The sequence below is a fragment of the Sapajus apella genome, unplaced genomic scaffold (genome assembly GCF_009761245.1).
Source record: "Sapajus apella isolate SASKATOON/1434 unplaced genomic scaffold, GSC_monkey_1.0 scaffold80, whole genome shotgun sequence".
NCBI lineage: Eukaryota > Metazoa > Chordata > Mammalia > Primates > Cebidae > Sapajus > Sapajus apella.
In genome coordinates, this window is record NW_022437020.1 from 9071011 (window position 1) to 9091847 (window position 20837).

Genomic DNA, 20837 nt, shown 5'->3' on the forward strand with positions numbered 1-20837 from the left:
AGGCGGGTCTGCGGGGCCCGAGCCGTGAACCCCAAAACCCCGTACTGGACGGGGTCGGGAACGCAGGGAAGCAGAGGCAGGAAACAGAAGTAGGGAAAGACACCAGGGCGTCCATAAGTTTCCTCTGCCTTTGGAGCAAACCCCGTCCTTATCGGGGAGCTGCTGGAGTGTGAGCGCGGGTGTGCATGTGCCAGGGTGTTGGCAAGAGACTCCCCAGGAGTCTCTCGCTGCTCGGGGGCGTCCTGGTGTTGCGGGGTGGCGCAGCGAGGCTTCGCCCTCCTCAGTGTCTGGGTTATGTTTCTTGCCCTAGGGTATTCTCTGGCTGATAGCGATACCATTGCTCTGTCTACCGTGGTCTCTGCAGCCTACAGCGGACCTTCCAGGCAGGCAGGGACGCAGGGGAGGAAGCCTAGGAAGGCCGGGGTCAGCGGGGAGATGACGGTGGAGAATTTGAGGACCGCTGTGGCCATCTCAGCCTACCCCTTCACAGTATGAGGCCGCAAAGTTTTTCTCCCACAAACACATCCCCTGCAACAGGTAGAGAAACAGGGGCGTTCAGCTTTCAGCAAAGGTCTCACTGCCCACACTAATTTTAGAGGTTGCCACTCACTCACAGGGCATCGGCATGCCCAGACGTTAAAGAGACACCAAGAACATGCACAGTTTTGGAAAACGTTAACATTAAATGCCTCTTATGACTTGATTTTCTTCATCTTTGCCTATGTCCTGAAAGCAAAAATAACAGCAAACTAGCCTCACACCTGATTTGTTGCTAAAGGAGGTTTTGCGGTCAGCCAAAATGTCAGTGTCCTTCTCCCAAATGTCAATGTCTCTGGGAGTGGCTTCACAGTCAGCTCAGGAGCTCAGATCAAAAACATTCGTCCATTGGATCCACCTCTAAAATGTGTCCTGGTCTGTGCCCTTTTTTCCCCACACTAATTTTAGAGTTTTTTTTATGAGACAATCTCACTCTGTCACCAGGCTGGAGTGCGGTGGCGTGATCCCCGCAACTGTCTGCCCCCCGTGTTCACGCGATTCTCCTGTCTCAGCCTCCCGCAAGTAGCTGAGACTACAGATGTGTGCCACCACGCCCAGCTAAATTTTGTGTTTTTAGTAGAGATGCAGTTTCACCATGTTGGCCAGGATGGTCTCAATCTCTTGACCTTGTGATCTGCCCACCTCGGCCTCCCAAAGTGCTGGGATTACAGGCATGAGCCACCACACCTGGCCCGTCACGTTTTTTCTTACGCCCCCCCAACCCCTTCTCCAGAGTACCAGCATCTCTTTCCTGTAGGATTACAGTTCCCCCTCCCCACATAAACGTTCGTTCGTGTGTGTGCGCGTGTGCGCGTGTGCGCGTGTGTGCGTGTGTGCGTGTGTGTGCGTGTGTGTTTAAATGGGTAAATCGGATCATATCAGTCCCCTTTATGGAATCCTTCAGTAGCTTTTCCTTGCAATTGGCATGCAATCCAGGAGACCTCCTTCCACTCACAGCCCCAGCTGATCCAGCCTCTGCTTTCTCAGACCACCAGGCCATTGCTGACCTGAACTCTGTGTTGCTGCCTCCCGACTCTTCACACAGCTTCAGGAAACCTTTGCTGGTCACCCTCTGAAAATGCATGCTCTCTCTAATGTCCCTCACTCTGCAGCCTCCCTGCAGTCCCCACTGTGTACTCCTTTATCTGTTTAATTTCTCCTTAATTACCTTGTGGTCTCTACTGGAGCTCCTGGAATCGGAGACTAGTCTGTCTTGCTTACTGCTGCATTCTCATTCCCATCACTGTTCAGAGAGACACCCCATGCTCGGTGGTAGAGTGACTGGATGGGGAACAGATAGCCCTAACTTACCTGTGGTTTTAGACTCATGGAACACTTCTCTCCCCCAGGCTTTTGGTGGTCATCTGGGACTGAGAACAACATATTCCTCTGGCCTGCACCTTCAAAGTATTTTGATGCCCACAAACCCATTAAACACATTTTGCTGGCAAGCCAATGGTAGTAAGGGATGCAAATAGCACTCAAGATTTCTAGAATCATGAGCTAACCATTTTGACCAGGATTTTGGTTTAAAAAGAAGTTGGGTGATATGAATGAGCATGTCTAGAATGCTTTGTTGGTAAGGGTCTTCTAACTCTTCAATATCAACAGTCCTTCCCAAGCCTCCTAAAATACTCAGGTTTCTCTGCTGTCAGAAACTTTATAGCAATTACTTAGTTGTCTGCTCCCCCATCAGCTTCACAAACTCATGAAGTTCCCTCCTCATAGACGGAACTCAATAAGACATTTATAGAATGAATGACAGGTTCCTTTTTTTTTGAGATGGAGTCTTGCTGTATCGCCCAGGCTGGAGTGCAGTGGTGCAGTCTCAGCTCACTGCAACCTCCACCTCCCCCAGTTCAAGTGTTTCTCATGCCCCAGCCTCCCAAGTAGCTGGGATTACAGGCACCTGCCACCACACCCAGCTAATTTTTGTATTTTTAGCAGAGACAGGATTTTACCATGTTGGACAGGCTGATCTCGAACACCTGATCTCAAGTGATCCCACCTGCCGCGGCCTCCCAAAGTGCTGGGATTACAGGCGTGAGCCACCACACCTGGCCTTCTTTTCATTAAATATTTAGGTTTATTCATTAATGCAGGCATAAATAGTTGGCAAAAGGAAATTGATGAGGTTTTGAAACATCATTTAAACCATCATTACTGCACACAACCTCTTGATGCCCTCTTTAGGAAGTATAATGAAAACATGTAACTTGTAACCATCATATGTTGGCACTGATCTGAACCCAAAAGAAGCAGGAAGAAGCAAAGATCCGTTTGAGTGCAAAGATTGAGTAAAATTTGAATTACCTCATCTTAAAACTTCTGCCTTAGAGTGTAAGCCAAAATACTAATTAAACTTTTAAAACTGCTCCAGGGGCAGACTCTTCCACTGGTAAAGTGATTTTCAAAAAGAAACTGAAAATAAAAAGGGGAACAAAATCTGCTGGGCAAGGGTTAGCTTAAAATATTTTTAAGATTTGTTTTTTTAACTTAAAAACATTGTATGGCAAGACACTTGTGTTTTCAGGAAGAATGTCTAGCGTTTGGATTTTCGAAATGTTGGTTGTGTGTGGTAGCTCTTTTGCAGAGGTGTTTGAAAGCAGATGGCAACTGTGCTTCTCAGTTTCCGGATGTGGATGTGTAATTTGGAACCTTTATTTTAAAACAGATTCTGTGTTGCTGGCTCGCCCTCTCTGTCTCAAGTTGATTTTCCAAATCAGGTTTTGCTATTTATAAGGCTTTAATCATCCCCTAAAGTTTGCCCAGATTGATCATTTTTCCTTTCCTCCTTGGACTTTTGAGGCTTCCCAACTTCAAATATGGGTGTTTCTCACACACGGTTTCTCTCCACCATTCCCTCTTTGGCTCAGAAACGTGTGCAGAATGCACACGGCTGCTGGAGCCTGGCTTTCCTAGCTCCACCTTCCCCTGCCTTGAAGAGTCCAGTCCACCTGGGCCAGGTGCCTGATTTCTAGGCTTTTAGGTGAGACATTCCCACAGCCTTGTTCTGTACCTTACTTTGTGCCCCTACTGCTCACAGCACCTTCTAGAACCTACCCACTGTGGGCATCTGCCTTCCAGCATTGATACTCTGATCTTGTTAATTAGATCCACTGGCCTCCAAGTCTGCACGCTGGTATTGCAGGTAATGACCACCCCAGCCCCGTCGTAGAGAGTCGCTGCAGAAACTTTACTTTAGTTGAATTCACACAGTAACCCTGCCAGCAGAGCAGGGTGTAAGGATGGATGTCTATTTTTAACAGATGAAAAAGTGAGACACACATTCATTCAGCTGGAGGTCATACTGCTAACCTGTGACAGAGGCAGTCTACACCTTTGCCATCCACGCTGTGCTTTTGCCTTTACAGAGTCTCTTAGGCGTTATTTTTATGTAAACTTGATTTTAAAAATCCATATATTTTTGGCTACGCTATCACTGCCCATTCCAGAGTTGTCTATCTCAGAGAACACAGACAAGGGGGTGCTAATTACCTCGTACTCCATTACATATAGGACATTGGTAGGCACACATGCATTTCTTGTGGTAGTACCTCGTATCAGGCCTGAGCTGGGTCTGGGTCTTACCCTCCCTCTGGTCCTTCAATCACAGTAGCAGGATGGGCATGAGTGCCCATCGGGGACTCCAAGCTCAGTGCGAGCCCAGCATAGAGGAGCAGCACCTGGTCTGGGCAGTTTGTCACAGTCACTAGTTTAAGAGATTAGTCCAACTCCACCTTGGAGCTTTTGGGGCCAGAGGAGTCTCTGTTGCAGATAGCAGTCCTGTACATTGTAGGATGTTTAGCAGCATCCTTGACCTCTTCCCATTAGACGACTGTAGCAGCCCCCCCAACCAGTTGTGATAACCAAAAATGTCTCCAGACATTGCCAAAAGGGGCAGAATTTATGAGGTTCATTTCTGCTAACCCCCATCATCTAGCTTTCTGCTAAAGCTCACACTAATTTGACTTCATAACCAGTAATAATTTCCTGTCTTGGTGTGGCGCAGTGGCTCATGTCTGTAATCCTAGCACTTTGGTAGGTCAAGGTGGGCAGATCACGAGGTCAGGAGTTTGAGACCAGCCTGACCAACATGGTGAAACCCCGTCTCTACTAAAAATACAAAAATTAGTCTGGAATGGTGGTATGCGCCTGTAATCCCAGCTACTGGAGAAGCTGAGGCAGGAGAATCATTTGAACCCGGGAGGTGGAGATTGCAGTGAGCTGAGATTGTGCCACTGCACTTCAGCCTGGGAGACAGAGCAAGACTCTGTCTCATAAATAAATAAATTTCCTGTGTTTGGGATTGTTGCCTGACTGCCCCTTTGGAATGACATGCTCACCTCTGAACTTCCAGAAGAACTGGCCCTGGGCGAAAGGAGGGCCTTGTATTGTGACCAGCCTGAACTATGTCTGCCGTACCCCCATTGGAGTCTGCCCCTGAGGGCAAGAGCCTCCTTTAGCCATCTTGGTGCCACTGAGCCTCACACAGGGCCTGGTTGCCTTGCAGGTGATAGTGGGTGTGCGTTGACTGAACAGTGATTGAAGCTGTTACTTGTATGTGTTTTGCAATTGTCTGGGGTTTCCTTGAGCCTCTTGTCAGGTAGACAAGATTTAAGCCCAGCATCAAGATGGAATAGGGAGCCCTGCCTTCTCCCTGCCCATACCTGATGGGCTTGGCCGGCTAGATGGACTCCAAAGAGGAATGTTGCAGAGGGAAAACTGAATGAACCCATGTCAATATTTGCAGGGGAGGAGGACGGGAATGAAAAAGGCTTTCTGATTTTATGATGTTTTTCACCACCAGAACAAGAAAGCTTTCTGCTCAGCCATGACTCTGATTCCATGCCTTAACGCACCGCATGGGCAGCAGCAGTGGCAGTGACAACAGCAGGACCTGCCTTGGAAGATCGGCTGCTGCAAAGGTTGATGGCTGGCATGTCACATAGACCACCCAGCATGTACTGGTGTGTGGGGACGGAGGGGTCAGCTGTGTGTCCAGAACGCGCCATGGAGACGCCTAACGGTAAGGACAGGGCTGTGCTTATGCCTGCCTGGGTGCGACCTGCCATGTTCCTCCTGCAGGGTGCCTAGGCTATGTAAGAGCAAGGGGTTGTCAACCAAAGGAAATAAAATGCCAATCATTTGGTGCTCTTTCATCATAAAAATGTATCTTGGGATTCCCAAATTCTAAAGATTAAAGAACCGTATACAAAATTTATAGTGGACTCACAGATCTTTACAATTGAGACATCACTTCATGTTGGGTTAAAGGACTTTTTTTTGTTTGTTTTTGAGATGGAGTTTGGCTTTTGTTGTCCAGGCTGGAGTGCAATGGCGTGACCTTGGCTCACCGCAACCTCCACCTCCTGGGTTTAAGCGAGTCTCCTTACTCAGCCTCCTGAGTAGCTGGGATTACAGGCCTGTGCCACCAAGCCCCGCTAATTTTGCATTTTTAGTAGAGATGGGGTTTCTCCATGTTGGCCAGGCTGGTCTTCACCTCCTGACCTCAGGTGATCTCCCCACCTTGGCGTCCCAAAGTGCTGGGATTACAGGCGTGAGCCACTGGGCCCAACCAGGTTAAAGGACTTTTAAGCATAAGGATTTGGTTTTGTTTTTACATTATAAAAATGATACATGTTTATTAAAGAAAAGAATTGAAAAAATAATTTCTTTTAAAAAAGGGAAGAAGGGAAAAGAATCATCCAGAATCCCCGTATCTCAAACACAAGCACAATGAAGGCTTTGGCATGCTCTCCTCTAGTCTGCTTCTCTGTGCTTTAAGGGGCTTCGTTTTAACTTTATTGTACTTATAAGGTGTATGTCATGTTGTATCTTGCTTTTTTTCTCTTAACCGTCTATCGGTGACATTTACCTAGGGCACCACCTAGCTCCTGTGAGCAAGGGAAACATTTCATTTATTTTATTTTGTTTTATTTTGTTTACAATGTAATAGCTTATTTGATCAAAAAGTGATTCATAAATTGGACAGCACTCGGAAACAAAAGAAACATCATTTTCTGCAGGAGCACTGTGTACAGTTATTGACCTAATCTTTATTCTCCTGTGGGACATTTGGGTTGCCTCTAGTCGTTCACTCCTGCGGAAAGCATTTCCTTCCCATCTGTTCATACTCGATTCCAAGGTTGTTTCTGTAATGTAGGTTTGCAGAAGTTGGATTACTGGGCTTGAACGTCTTTAGGCTCTTGGCACATACTGCCAGAGTTTTCACTGCAGTTGCACCGCTTCTAGGACCCATAGGATATGATTGTTAATAAATATTTGTTAATCCCTTAGTGTGTACCAGGCACCACATGCACAGGGTTGAGAGCTTTATGAAATCATGTCATAAAATCCTCACAACAACCTGTGAACTTGGTACTTTTATCTCTGTTTCATAGCTGAGGAACATGAGGGTAAGAGAGGCTAAACTCGTTCAAGGTCAACAACTCAGAAATCACAAATTGCCATCTGAAGCCTGTCTTAATGCTAAGACACTCATTCTTAAATGCCAGGCCATACCATGGGAGGTGAAAGGGTCAATATGTTGGGTGTGAGAGGTCCACGTTTATACCCTTAACCATGTTAACTAACGATCAGGCGCTGTACCTGGCTTGGCAGACACTTTCTTCAGTTGTTTGAATGTTTTTTTCTCCATCTGAAATGTCCAGCAACTGACCAGGGTGAGGTTTCTGGAAGGTGTCTTTTCACATCCATCACCTTATGAAATGGGAGACTAATTTGCTTCTTGACATTGCCCAGCACTAAATCTTTCCAGAGTGTTCAGCTTGTATCTTTGTAAATTTTCTTTTTCTTTGTTTTAGACATATGTCTCTTTTCTGTTCTGTGGTAGAAAGGCCTTGCTCTGTTAGTGTGCGATCAAGGTGGCAGGGGTGATCGAATGCTGTCCCCAACTCAGGGGTAGCACCTCCACCTTTCCAGTGCATGTGCGACTCCCTTACCCTCCTGCTGCTCTTCTTAGCGGCCCTGAGGGATGAGGGACCAGGGTGGGGGCAGGGACCTTGGGTCTGTTTGGGACCTGTTGGGTAGGTGACTGTGTCATCTGAAAAAGCCCCACAGGAGGCGCTGCTCCCTCCCCATCCTGGTCAGCAGTGAGTGACTACAGGAGTGCTTCTCAGCCATGGCCCACAGAGTCACTGGGTAGTGGCCCAAACCAGGCAGGGCCCTGGAACCACATGGACCCACTAGAGCAGCATCTTGGGGCGGGAGGAGCGGGCAAGCATGGGTAAATTTTTTTTTGAGACAAAGTCTCTGTCACCCAGGCTGGAGTGCAGTGGCACAATCTCAGCTCACTGCAACTTCCACCTCCCAGGTTCAAGCGATTCTCCTGCCTCAGCCTCCTGAGTAGCTGGTACTACAGGCACGTGCCTCCATGCCCGTCTAATTTTTGTATTTTTAGTAAAGACAGGGTTTCACCATGTTGGCCAGGCTGGTCTCAAACTCCTGACCTCAAGTGATTCGCCCACCTCGGCCTCCCAAAGTGTTGGGATTACAGGCATGAGCCACCATGCCCAGCCTTCCCCATTGATTCTTACAGGTCCCAGGGACCAGGACGCAATGGGCCCTGAACAAACCCATCCCCACCCCCAGGCTCCTGGCAGAACAGATAACCAGAAAATGTTAAGGTGCTCCGAGAGGTCAAAGTGTGTCCCTCCCCCAGCCCCCCATGACTTTCCCTAAAGGCCTGCATGTGAGCTTGGCACTGTTCCTTAGGAGGCGTCCTCTCCCAACTGTGCTTTGATGGGAAAGAGAAGGCACAGAACAGTCTTTTTTCCCCCGGCCTCTTTCCCCATTGGGATCTTAGAAGTCCCTGCCATCCCTGTTCCGTATAACTCAGGGGACACACACAGGGCCAAGGACCCTGATGGGACCTCAGCAGCCTTCACTGCTTTCGTCCAAAGTTAGATCTGCTTCCACTGACCTCTTTTCCTCGATGTCTTTTCCGAATAAATGTGGAATACTCGGCTCACTATGACTGCAGCTGAGTCCCCCCAGCCCCCCGCAGGACTCACCCTCTGAGCGTGTCCCCAGAGCCTAAGCTGGATTTGTCCCATCCCACCTTCTCCCAGACTTTGTGGGGTGATAGCCCTGTTTCCCCTCTCCCACTCCCCAAATCCACCAGCCTCACTCAGGGAAGACTGTTCCAGACCTAATTTCCAGCTCTGGCTGAGAAAAATTGGCGGCCAGAAGGAAAAGCAATGATACTCAAAATTACGCAGGGCCAGCTTTCTCACACTTCAAAAATCATGGGAAGATAACGTGTTTGAAAATGATAACATTCTTATTATACTTCTGAGTATGCTTTAGAAAAAGACCCACATTTTAAGAAGACACAGTGTCAGTTGGGCACAGTGGCTCACACCTGTAATCCCAGCACTGGAAGACAGGCGGGAGATCACGAGGTCAGGATTTCAAGACCAGTCTGGTCAACATAGTGAAACCCCATTTCTACTAAAAAAAAAAAATACAAAAATGTGCCGAGTGTGGTGGTGTGCGCCTGTAATCACAGCTACGCGGGAGACTGAGGCGGGAGAATCGCCTGAGCCTGGGAGGCGGAGGCTGCAGTGAGCTGAGATCGTGCCGTTGTGCTCAAGCCCGGGGAACAGTGCGAGACTCTGTTTCAAAATATATATATATATTAAAAAAAAAAACCACACAGGATCTACTTTTGGGTGTTGGGGTAATGGTATTTTTTATTTTTTATTTGTGTACTAGGTGTGTCTTTTCACACCCTCTACCTGTTGTGACTTGTGTGACCTCAGCTCGTGTTTGTTTAGAATGGTTAATCCTTTCAAAGGCCCTGGATTCGGCCTCGCCCAGCTGGTGTGGAGCCGGGTTCTGTGTGTGCTGGCCCTGCCGCGAGGCCCGCTGTGTGTTTGTGCAGCACAATAGTGTCCCGGGAAGGTGTGTGACAGTCTCCACCTCATTGGCACCGGCAGCAGTCAGCTCTCCTGCGGTGCAGGAGGAATGGTTGGAAAGCTTTGACCGGCGTAGATTTGCTAGCTGACAGAGCAGCTGTCAGGGAGATACGGGGCATGGGCTCCAGCTCGGGCACTACTTGACAAACATGTCATTAGACGTTTATTCTTCCAAGTGTGTCTGACACCAGCCAGAGTGGAAAAACCAGTCCTGCCAGCCAACAAGGGCTGCCCTGGAAAGTAGAGAAGTGAGGAAACTTCCAGATAACTCAGGTGGAGAACACTTGGGAGACTGCTGATCGTGGAGGGTGGGTGGAGCTTGAGCAGACATCGCCCAGGCAGTGGCTGGCACCCTTGGCTGTCTGCGAGCGGCCGTCGCTTTGGTCCTGAAAGCTCAGCCAGAGTCCCACGCCTCTCAAGCACTGCTCATCACCACACCCAGCATGGACCAGAGGAGGAGAAGGAACATTCCAGAAGGTCTTCAAATCCCAGGTTGTTTCATGGCTCCTTCCAATGTCTTGTATTTTTCTCCTTTGGCTTTTTCAAACCTGTATTTGAAATACAATTTCTCGGGCTGGCTTTAGCTCGGCGGTTACTTTGACAATGCTTTCTATGGTGGAAATACAATTTCTTAATATAGGAGCTAAGAGCTTTGCTCAAGTGGGGGCTCTTCCTGCCTTCCAGAAATAGAAGTAGGAAATAGACAGAATTAGGAAGTGCCGCCAGGGTGGCAGCCGGCCTTCTTGTCAGGCCACAGCAGGGAAGTCTATAAGGGACAGAGCCCCACGGATGAGCGGAGCCCACCTCTCTGACCTGTTCCTCCTGTTGGTGTCCTGCCTGACCGTGATGGGCTGTGTTCTTGCCGTGGGAGCCATGGGCAGGGGTCGGGCAGGGCCTTGCAGGGGAGGAGATTCCAGCCTGGCCACAGGAGCATGCTGGCCCCTCCAGGGAGCACAGCCACATCCGGTCAGGAATCTTCTAATGAGTGAGAAGGACAGGGAGGCTGATTGGTGGCCCAGGTGGTGGGCGAGGTGGCTGTGTGCGTCCATCCATGCAGGTGGCGGTTAGCACAGCTGTGCTTCATGCCCACGAAGCAGAGCCCAGCTACAGATGCTCTAGGCCTTGATGAGCCTTTGAACATTTGTTTTAACCCGAGGCTTAGATCTCCTAATTACTTGTCTGGAATGTGCTTGCTTACTCCTAGCAATGGGGAGCTGACTCCCTAGCAAACAACGCCAGCCTTTCTGTGGACAGGCCTGCTTGGAAGGGGATGCTGTGGGGCTCTCATTGTGCCTGGCTTTACTCATTGAGGCAGATCGGAATCCCATAACCCATTTCTTGGAGTCACTAAAAGCAGATGTGTGGCCCTCACTGCAAATTCCTGTTTAGGCTGAGTAAGCCATCCCACTGTCAGGCCATCAGCAACTTTACACGTTCTGCTTGGATATCACAAGAGCTTTTTGACTTTTCAGCCTGTCTTTGTGCTAATTATTAGGCCATAGACACCTGGGTCCATGGGGAGAGCGGCCCCTACCTGCTTACCCACTCTGCTGTGGACAGGCTCTCAGGAGCACCCCCATTGATCCACCCCATTCTAGGTGGCCTGAGCCTGAAGGTGGTGGCTCCCCGGAGCCCCAGTCCTCATCCCCTGCCTGGCCTCCCCCACCCCACACTTGCTCCTGACTTGGCCCCCTTTATGTGGGGTGTGCAGGGCAGCCCTATCTGGTGGTCCTGCACTTGCTAGGGAGCAGCCCAGGCTCACTTGGCATGCATTCAGCCACCGAGAGAGAAGATTTTCTTAGCAGCCATCCACCCTGACCCGCAGGAAGAGGCCAGTAGCCTGAGAGCAGAAGGATGTTCGTGTGGGCATCCCCAGACCCTGTGCAGAGGCCCAAGGATTTTCACCCCTCCTGGTTTGCTTGAGACAGACATTGAAGGAGCCATCACTGGCGACTTTTCTGAAATTCTTTAGTTCCCTGGGAACGGAACCCTCCCACCCCACCACCCCTAATGCCATGTCAGTCAGCTTGAGCGCGTGAAGTGCGCACACATTTTGGGGAACTTTGATGAATGAAAATAAGGAGCTACTATTTATTATTCTTTGGAAGTCCCAATTCTGAGTTCCTTCACTATCCCAGCCACCCTTGGGTTCGGTTTGTCCAGATTCCACTTAACCGTCTTGCTATTTATTGAGTGACATTTGTCATAAAGAAGAAAAGGGAAAAATCAAACAGAAACACACATCTCAAGCAATAGAATCCCCCCTGAGCTCATCACCCCCGTGCTGTGCAAAGAAGCACGCATTAGTCAGAAGTCATATTTTCAGCTGTAAAGGCCTTTTTAGGAGCTGCTTTTGCAGCTCCTTTTGCTCATGCTGCTAGGGTTGTGCCTGGCTACCTCCTCTCATCCCCCATTCAACATGCAGCACCCAGGGTCCGGGGCATGTGGCCAAGTGTTGGCTGAAAATCACCTACCTGGTCATTTCTGGAGAACCAAGAGCAAAAATAATCTACATGACACTTTGAACTTTTCAGAGACTTAGAGATATTTAAAGGCATAGAAAATGTTACACTATTATTTTAAATATGGAACCATGTTGCGATGCAAATTTGAGGTTAGAAATTGAATGTAAATGAATAAGAATGGCTCTCTGAAGTTCCTGTTAGTAGCTCAGTTTGGACTTGACACTGCCATGTGAACTCTGAGAGACAAATGGGTGGTCACAGGTGGGCCACACCTGCAAGGGTTAGAGATGGAGCATTCAGGGTCTCACTCTGCTGGTGGGGCTGGGTGGGGGAGGCCAGGGATAGGGCTCCTCCAGTCATTCTGCCCCCACCCCAGATTCCAGGCTCAAATGACTCCAGTGGGCAGTCACCCCAGTCTCTGTGTGAACATCACCAGCATCCCTGGGTTCAAAAATAAGAAGCAAAGAGCCCCTGCCTGACAGTGGGCTACAAGCATTCTCCTGGCACCCGACCCCTCCCTGAAGGTTAAGAAAACAGTTGTTTATGTGGAATCCCACAGTTCACACAGTGGATTGAAATGATAAGGAGAAAGCCACAGTTTTTCTTGGCCCCCGTCCATCATGCCGATGGTTAATCACTGTTAGCTGAGTGTGTTTTCTTTTTTGTTTGTTTTTTTGTTTTGAGATGGAGTTTCACTCTTGTCACCCAGGCTGGAGTGCAATGGCATGATCTCGGCTCACTGCAACGTCCGCCTCCCAGGTTCAAGCGATTCTCTTGCCTCAGCCTCCTGAGTAGCTGGGATTGCAGGTGTGTGCCACCACACCCAGCAAATTTTTGTATTTTTAGTAGAGATGGGGGTTCGCTGTATTGTCCAGGCTGGTCTGGAACTCCTAACCTCAGGCAATCCACCCACTTCGGCCTCCCAAAGTGTTGGGATTACAGGCGCGAGCCACCGCTCCCAGCTTGAGTGTTTTCTTCCTAACCTCTTCAAAAGCACATGCGTGGTTCTCCTCGTGTGTATTTCTGGTTTTACGTGCATATTCAGTTGTACATACTATTGCGCAGCTTTTTTCTCTGAGTATCTCTCAGAGTTCCCTCTATATGCACATTTGGATTGAATACAACCACGTTTTGTCAGTCTCTTATTAAAGTGTCTTTAGATCCTTTCTACCTTTTGCTTCTAAGAGTTGAACATTACTGTGTATGCCCCAGCAGAATTGCAGGATCACAGAATAAGCACATTACAAATTATCAAAGGAAGGCACACCCCTGGTTAATGAAGGCTGTCAGACAGACGGGACTATAATAGAGGAAGAGCACCAAGGCCCTGCCCCAGTGTCACCTCCAAAGAGTCCTTACTTCCTGTTTCTGGTTTTAGTTCTTCAGGTAATTACCATTTCTCGATGTAAAGAAGATGCCCGCACCTCTCTATTGCGCATTTGTTGAAACGGTGTCTGTTGACTTCCTGCCATGAGAAATGAATATTTCCTTCCATTTTCGACCTCATCTATCTGCTGCTTCCTCTGCATTTCATTCTGTTGGGGCTGACTCCTGCCTAGGTTGCATTTGTGACTTTAAATGATATGTTCCCCTTGTGATGACGAGTGCTCAGAGATTCAGTATCCTGTGAGGCCCTGGAGATGAGCACCACCACCCGCTTCCCTGCCACCTCCATCCGCCTCCCGCCTCTCACCCGGGACTCTTATTTTGAACCCAAATAAATAAAGCTGGACTCTTAATTTGAACCCAGTTAAATAAAACTGGAACACATCGGCCTAAGAAGTGCCTAAGAAAGGGCCCATGGGAGGCTCCCGCAAGACACCCTGTGTTCCTAAGGGCATCTTTATCTTCCCCGCTCCTGCAATCTCGGTTGGAATCCTCTGCCTTTGGAACTGTCTCTCTTGTCCTCCGATCTGGTTTCATTCTCACTGCTCTGTGGGTGACCTGGTTTTCCTTTTCAGAAGCTTTGAGGATCTTTCCTGTGTGCTTGGTCTTCCAAACTTTTCCAGCGTAAGCCGTGGGCGAGAGCCCTCTTCCATTCCTGCTGCTTGGCACTGGGTAGGCCACGCGTGTATCCCTTTCAGGTGTGGGACATTTCTTGTATTTTCTTTGATAATATTTTTCTCTTCTGCTTTTGCTATTGTTTTGTTTTTCTGGAACCCCTGTTAATTAAGATACACATTGCTTATCTTTTTGCTCACATTTTCCAACTCTTCCTCTTTTTCTTAATGTTTATAAACTGTTGGCCAGGTGCAGTGACTCAAACAGGTAATCCCAGCACTTTGGGAGGCTGAGGCAGGTGGATCACTTGAGATCTGGAGTTCCAGATCAGCCTGGCCAACATGGCGAAACACTGTCTCCAAAAAGCACAGGAGGGAGGGCACATATACATTATGGAATACTATGCAGCCATAAAAAAGGATGAATTCATGTCCTTTGCAGGGACATGAATAAAGCTGAAAACCATCATTCTTTGCAAACTGACACAAGAACAGGAAACCAAACACCACGTGTTCTCACTCATAAGTGGATGTTGAACAATGAGAACACATGGACGCAGGGAGGGGAACATCACACACTGGGGTCTGTCGGGGGGTGGGGGGCTAGGGAAGGAATGGCAGGGGATGGAAGAATGAGGGAGAGATAGCATAAGGAGAAACACCTAGTGTAGATGACGGGGTGATGGATACAGCAAACCATCATGGCACGTGTATACCTATGTAACAAACCTGCACATTCTGCACATGTACCTCAGAGCTTAAAGTATAATTTAAATGAAAAAAAGTAAAAAAAAATTTTGCCAGGCATGGTGGAGAACACCCATGGTCCCAGCTACTTGAGGGAGGCTGAGGTGGGAGGATTGCTTAAGCTGAGAGGCAGAGGTTGCGGTGAGCAGAGATCACACCACTGCTCTTCAGCCTGGGTGACACAGCAAGAAACTGTCAAAAAAAAAAAAAAAAAAGAAAGAAATTCAGAGAGTGTTGCTCTATGAAACATTAGAGTAAGATCATGTACAAAGAGGCACAATATTGCCATTTTTGTTATTAGCTAAGACATTGATGTTGAATCTGAAATCCGCTCAGTTGACCGGAAGGAGGCAGCCATGGGAAGGCAGGGAAGAAGAGTCTTTATTGAACATACTGAAAATAGCAGAATGAGATGCCCAGCCCTCCATCCTGTGCTTAGTCATACGCTCCCGGCTATGTCAGAGCCTGCTATGGTCAGGGCCCTGGGAAGCCAGGAAAATGTCCTCGTGATGCTTACAGTCCAGCAGGGGAAACGCAGTAAATCAACATGCTCTCTATTGTCAGGAGTGATCAGGGCCATGACAGAAATCACAGCCGGGTTGCAGGGTTGGGGAGCGACAGGCAGGGGGCGCTGCTGCGGCTCAGAAATCAGGGAAGGTGTCTGGGGGGGAGGTGGCATTTATGCAGAATGAAGTGAATGGAGTCAGGAGGTCAGCCCTGTAAAGGAGCTGGGGAAGGGGCACTCCTGGCAAGGCATCAGTGAGTGCAAGGGCTGGGCAGCGGGAATGAGCTCAGTAGGTTTGAGTGACCGCACGTTGGCCTGTGCAGTTGGGGCAGTGAGAGAAGCACCAGATGCGGCTGGAGAGGTGGACCTTCACAGCAGGAGTGTCGATTTTGTTCTAGAGCTGATGGAAACATCTGAGTAGCAGGATGATCTTATTTAGGAAATGAGAAGGCTATTGCCAGAGCCCTGGAGAGAAGGCAAGAGGCCTAGCCCCGGATGGTGGGGTAGGAGTGGGAAGAAGAGAATGCACTGGAAATAGGTTTCAAAAGAAAGCTATCAGGACTTGTGCGGGTATTTTCACACAAGTCACAAACCACCCTGTCACTTGTTGGCTTAAAAGAACAATGAATTACCATTTCCCAGGTTTCTGTGGGTCAGGAATCTAGGCAGGGCTCAGCTGGTGGTTCTTCTTGCTTCGATCCCGTGTCTGTCCCCTCCATGCTCCATGTGTGTTGTGTGTCCATAAATATATTGTCTCTGCCTTGCCACATGGGTCTCCTCTGGGCTACCACCTGTTGTGCAAGGGTTGGCATGAACTCCACAATGTCCTCCACTGAGGTTAGAGAATAGGCTTCATTAAGAGAAAGAAAATCACAACTCCTGAATCTGCAGGATAGCATGGCATGTACGGAAGGAAGGTATGCCAGGTCATCTACTAGACAGGGCTGGACGGAGCTGGTTCTACTCCAGCCTGGGTCTCCCCTCTCAGAAGCCCAGCCTGTCAATAGCATGAGAGCTGTGGGTGCCGGCTGCTTATATGGGACAACTCGGGGTCTGTGGGATGTTCAGTCCTCAGTGATGAAGCTATAGACCTGTGGAAAACTGAGCTTGGGTGCTATCACTTCATCTGGGAGAAGGGGGCATCTCTCAGCTGGCTCATTGTCCAGCTGTGGTGGGGATGGGGCAACCACAGTCCTGTTTTGTCAATACTGCCCCTGTCAGAACAGTTTCCAGACTAAAAATGTTGGATTAAATATTTTCATACTGTGCCAGTCTTTTTGCAGCTTGCTTTTTCAGCCAACATTAAGTTTGATAATATAAGTATGTACAATATTTTCTAAGAAGCGGGATACATCACTTTGCCTATAAAACCATATAGGCCTGGTGCTTTTTAATGGGTAGATGTCTTACTATTGATTATCTGTCTTTAAAGGTTGTAGGTTTATTTAAATGTTCTGTTTATTGTTGAGTTAATTTATGCAATACATTTTTTAGATAGTTACCATTTAATCTAAATTTTTGAATGTTTTAACATGAAGTTCATAGTGGTTCAGGATTTTACCATATATTTTTAAACTATCTTACTCATTTTTAACATATACTTACAATTTAAAAGTACAACAGGAAATACAACAAATGCCCTCTCTTCCAAAGAATCAGGGCTAATACTTAGTTCCCCTTTGGCCTCAGAAACCACAGTTTTTAGCCATGGACTCAAAATGGCATTTTTCCCCCTTTTCATAAGACTTCAGCTATGTGGATCTTTAAAATGTTATGTTTTTACCTTAGATTCCCTTTTTTAAAATTTGTATTTATTTACTTACTTAGAGACAGGGTCTCACTCTGTCACCCAAGCAAGAGTACAGTGGCAACATTTCGGCTCACTATAGCCTGGACATCCTCCTACCTCATCCTTCTGAGTAGGTGGGACTACAGGTGCACACCACCATGCCCGGCTAATTTTTTTTTTTTTTTTTTTTTGGTAGAGATGGGGATCGTGTTGCCCAGGCTGGTCTCGAACTCCTGAGGTCAAGAAATCCACTCGCTTTTGCCTCCCAAAGTGCCAGGTTTACAGGTGTGAGCTACCACACCTGGCCACTTTTAAAAAATTTTTTATTACAGAAAGCTTTGAACACAGTACAAAAGTAGAGAGAATATTAAAATGGACCCCCTTTGTACCCATTACCCAATTTTAGTAATTATCACACACGGCCAACCTTTTTTTTACCCTCTTGTTTTTAGCTGACGTGTAATAATTGTGCTTATTTATGAAATACAGAGTGCTATTTGGATACATGTATACAATGTGTAATAATCAAATCAGGATAATTAGCATATCCGTCATCTCAAACATTTATCATTTCTTTGTGTTGGGCACATGCAAGAGCCACTCTTCTAGCTTTTTGAAAATAGACCACAAACTATTGTTAGCTCCATTCCCCCTTCAGTGTCCTGGTACATTTGAACTTATTCCTCCCATGCAGGTAACCCACCTGTCACCATCCTCCCTCCTTCCCCGACGTGGCCCATCTCCGTCCATGTAAATCCTCTTCTCTCTCTTTCCAGATGCTTTAGAACCCAATTTCATACTTATAGCTTAAGAAGTCTAAAAAGGAAAAAACAAAATAAATTTAACATGCATTTTTAAAAGATGTTTAAAAATCTATGTTGACGTATGCCCACAGTAGCATGCAATTGACAGGCTAGGCTTCTGAGAGGGGAAACCCAGGTTGGACCCCACCTGGTGTGGTGGCTCATGCTTGTAACCCCAGAATTTTGGGACACTGAGGTGGGCAGATCACCTGAGGTCAGGAGTTTGAGACCAACCTGGCTAACATGGTGAAACCCCCTCTCTACTAAAAATACAAAAAATTAGCCAGGCGTGGTGGTGGAGGCCTATAATCCCAGCTACTTGGGAGGCTGAGGCAGGAGAATCGCTTGAACCCAGGAGGTGGAGGTTGCAGTGAGCCCAGATCGTGCCAGTGAGCTCCAGACTGGGCAACAAGAGTGAAACTCCATTTCAAATAAATAAATAAAAATAAATAGCAAAAATAAATTTTCAAAGTCAAAATATTAAACAGCTAATCAATGTTCAAATGTCCTGAATTGTCTCTTAATTTGGCTTTGTCATTGGTTTGTTTGAGTCAGGTTTGTTGAGTCCGGGTCCCTGCATGCTACTGGGACAGTACAGTTCCTAAGTCTCCTAATTTCTGTTTTTCTCCCACAATTTCTTTTCCCGTGTGGTTTCGTTGTTGATAAAACCATACTGTTTGTCCTTTGCAATTCTCCACAGTCTGGATTTTGACAATGTGGCATCCCTATATGTGGCCTGACATGTTCCTGTCTTCCCTATGTTTTTATAGATCCAGAGGTTTGATTAGATTTAGTAAGATGTTTTGGCAAAAATGCCCAATAGATGGTATGTACCTCTCCTGCCTCACCTAGCCACAGAATGTCTAATTGTCTCTCTCTGTTGCTCAGAGTGTTTCAGTGATTTCTGGTGGTGTCAGCACGATCATTCATTATAAATGTTCTAACGGTTTTTCGACTTTTGACACACAGTTTTATCAGGCATTGATGGTTGCGCAGATCAATTATTTAATTCAAGGTTGCAAAGTGGTGTTATTTTAAGCCTATCTTTCCTTCTTCATTTGTTAGCTGAAACGCATCTCTAAAGAAGAAATTTCTTCCGTCAACTCTGTGGTACCTTGAGTTACAGTTTGTAAAGCAAAGTCAGGACAAATGTTTGGGTTTTTTCTCTTAGTTTTCTTATTCATTCTCCTGAAAATAAGTCAATTTCCTAGCACCTCTTGAAGGCGGCCAATGAAAGTGGGTTTTTTCCTTAGTATCATTATGAACTCATGAATTTTAACTTACTTGATTCTTGATGCTAAAGCTGTTCCTCTTTTGCCAGGAGGCCCCCTGAGTAGGTTCTTCTATTTTTTGGCATGACCCCAGGAGTCTTTGATAACTTCCTTGCTTTCTGATGTGACAAGACATCCAAGGCCAGGTTGTCCGTATCCTGCCCCGAAGCACAATACACTGTTTCTCCAAGAACCCCTGTGTCCTTCGGTGATGATGTCATGGTTTAAATTCTCGAATGTAATTCTGTCTCCTTGTTCCACATATTGCTTGTGTGTTCTCATGTGTCCTGCTCTCTCTCTCTCCTCTCTCTCTCATTTTGTCAGTCTTTCCATAAGATAGTTTATTTCACCAGTCCTTTATTCTTCTTTTTTCTAAATTTACTCCTCCTTTTTTTCAGCTTCTTGACTAATATCCTGTCACTTCTGAGGCCATATTTTTGCAACTTGAGAATCACTCTTATTTAAGTAGATGCTTCTGAAATTCTCATTAGACACATTTTGAAAAACTTCAAGAAATTTCTTCAGTGTGTCTCACTCTTTCATCTCTCCCCCCGGCCTCCTTGTCTTTCGGTGCTACATCCTCGGCATGGTCTTCCAAATCCCTGATTTGCGCTTCAGCGGCTTCCACTCTGCTCTGCAGCTCACCCACTGTGCTTCACGGTGCAACGCTTCTCGTTTTAATTTCCAAAAGTTTTAGTTGATTCTTGTTTGTGGATGCTGCGTACTCCTGTTTCTTTCCAAGACTTCAGTAATGTTTATTCTGAGTTCATTCTTGCTCTACTAACATTAATTCTGCATAAAGAAGGACCCTGCAGGTGCCGGAAAGCTGGAGACAGAGATTCTGCTTAGGGAAGCTCCCGCGCTCACTCGGTTTTTTCCTCCAGGATAAGGTTAAACAGTTGCTGGTACCAAGTTGTATTGTGAACCAGGAGAGCCTAAAGCTCCCCTAGTTCAGTGACTGTGTGATTTGTGTAGGTTTCCCCCGAGCGGTAATACAAGGATACAGCAAGATGAGCTCTCTGACCTGGCTAGACCCTGCCTTGCACAGACATTGTCACCATCAGCTGCTCACTTCCTCCTGGGGACTCTGAGGCCCAGGGGGACAGTGGGAAATACGACATAGCTTCTGCCCTAGGTGGTCAGCCTGCTTCCAATGACACTGTGCCCTTGGCTACATAAATAGGGAACATAATACTAGCTTATTTTCTGTGTATGTGTGCATCTGTGTGTTTGCGTATATGTCTCTTGGTGTGTGTGTGTGTGTCTTTGTGCATGTGTGTCTCTGTGTATGTGTGTCTGTCTCTGCGTGTGTGTCTGTGTGTCTGTGTCTGTGTATAGGTATCTGTGTGTGTCTGTATGTCAGTGTCTGTGTGTCTGTGTGTGTCTGTGTAAGTGTTCTGTGTGTAGGTATCTGTGTCTGTATGTCAGTGTCTGTGTGTGTCTGTGTGTCTGTGTATGTGTTCTGTGTGTGTGTCTTTGTGCGTCTGTTTGTGCCTGTGTCTATGTGTGTGTGTGTGCCTGTGTATTTGTGTGTCTGTATGTGTATCTGTGTGTCTTTGTGTATCTGTGCGTGTGCCTGTGTGTTTGTGTGTCTGTATGTGTATCTGTGTGTGTCTTTGTGTATCTGTGCGTGTGCCTGTGTGTTTGTGTGTCTGTATGTGTATCTGTGTGTCTTTGTGTATCTGTGCGTGTGCCTGTGTGTTTGTGTGTCTGTATGTGTATCTGTGTGTGTCTTTGTGTATCTGTGTGTGTGCCTGTGTTTGTGTGTCTGTATGTGT

The 20837-nt window shown here is 47.2% G+C and overlaps 1 protein-coding gene across 3 annotated transcripts in view; it reads left to right on the forward strand.

Annotated features, from left to right (window-relative positions):
• The window catches only part of LRRK1 (leucine rich repeat kinase 1), a 147983-nt gene that overhangs the window by 521 nt on the left and 126625 nt on the right, over positions 1–20837 (forward strand). For 2 of the 3 annotated variants that reach the window (XM_032252866.1, XM_032252865.1), the window contains exon 2: positions 5348–5566. In XM_032252866.1, the coding sequence (XP_032108757.1) occupies positions 5470–5566 (97 nt within the window). In that variant the 5' untranslated portion in view covers positions 5348–5469. Of the gene's footprint in view, positions 1–5347; positions 5567–20837 lie in introns of those variants that run through there. The other variant, XM_032252868.1, reaches the window with a different exon arrangement.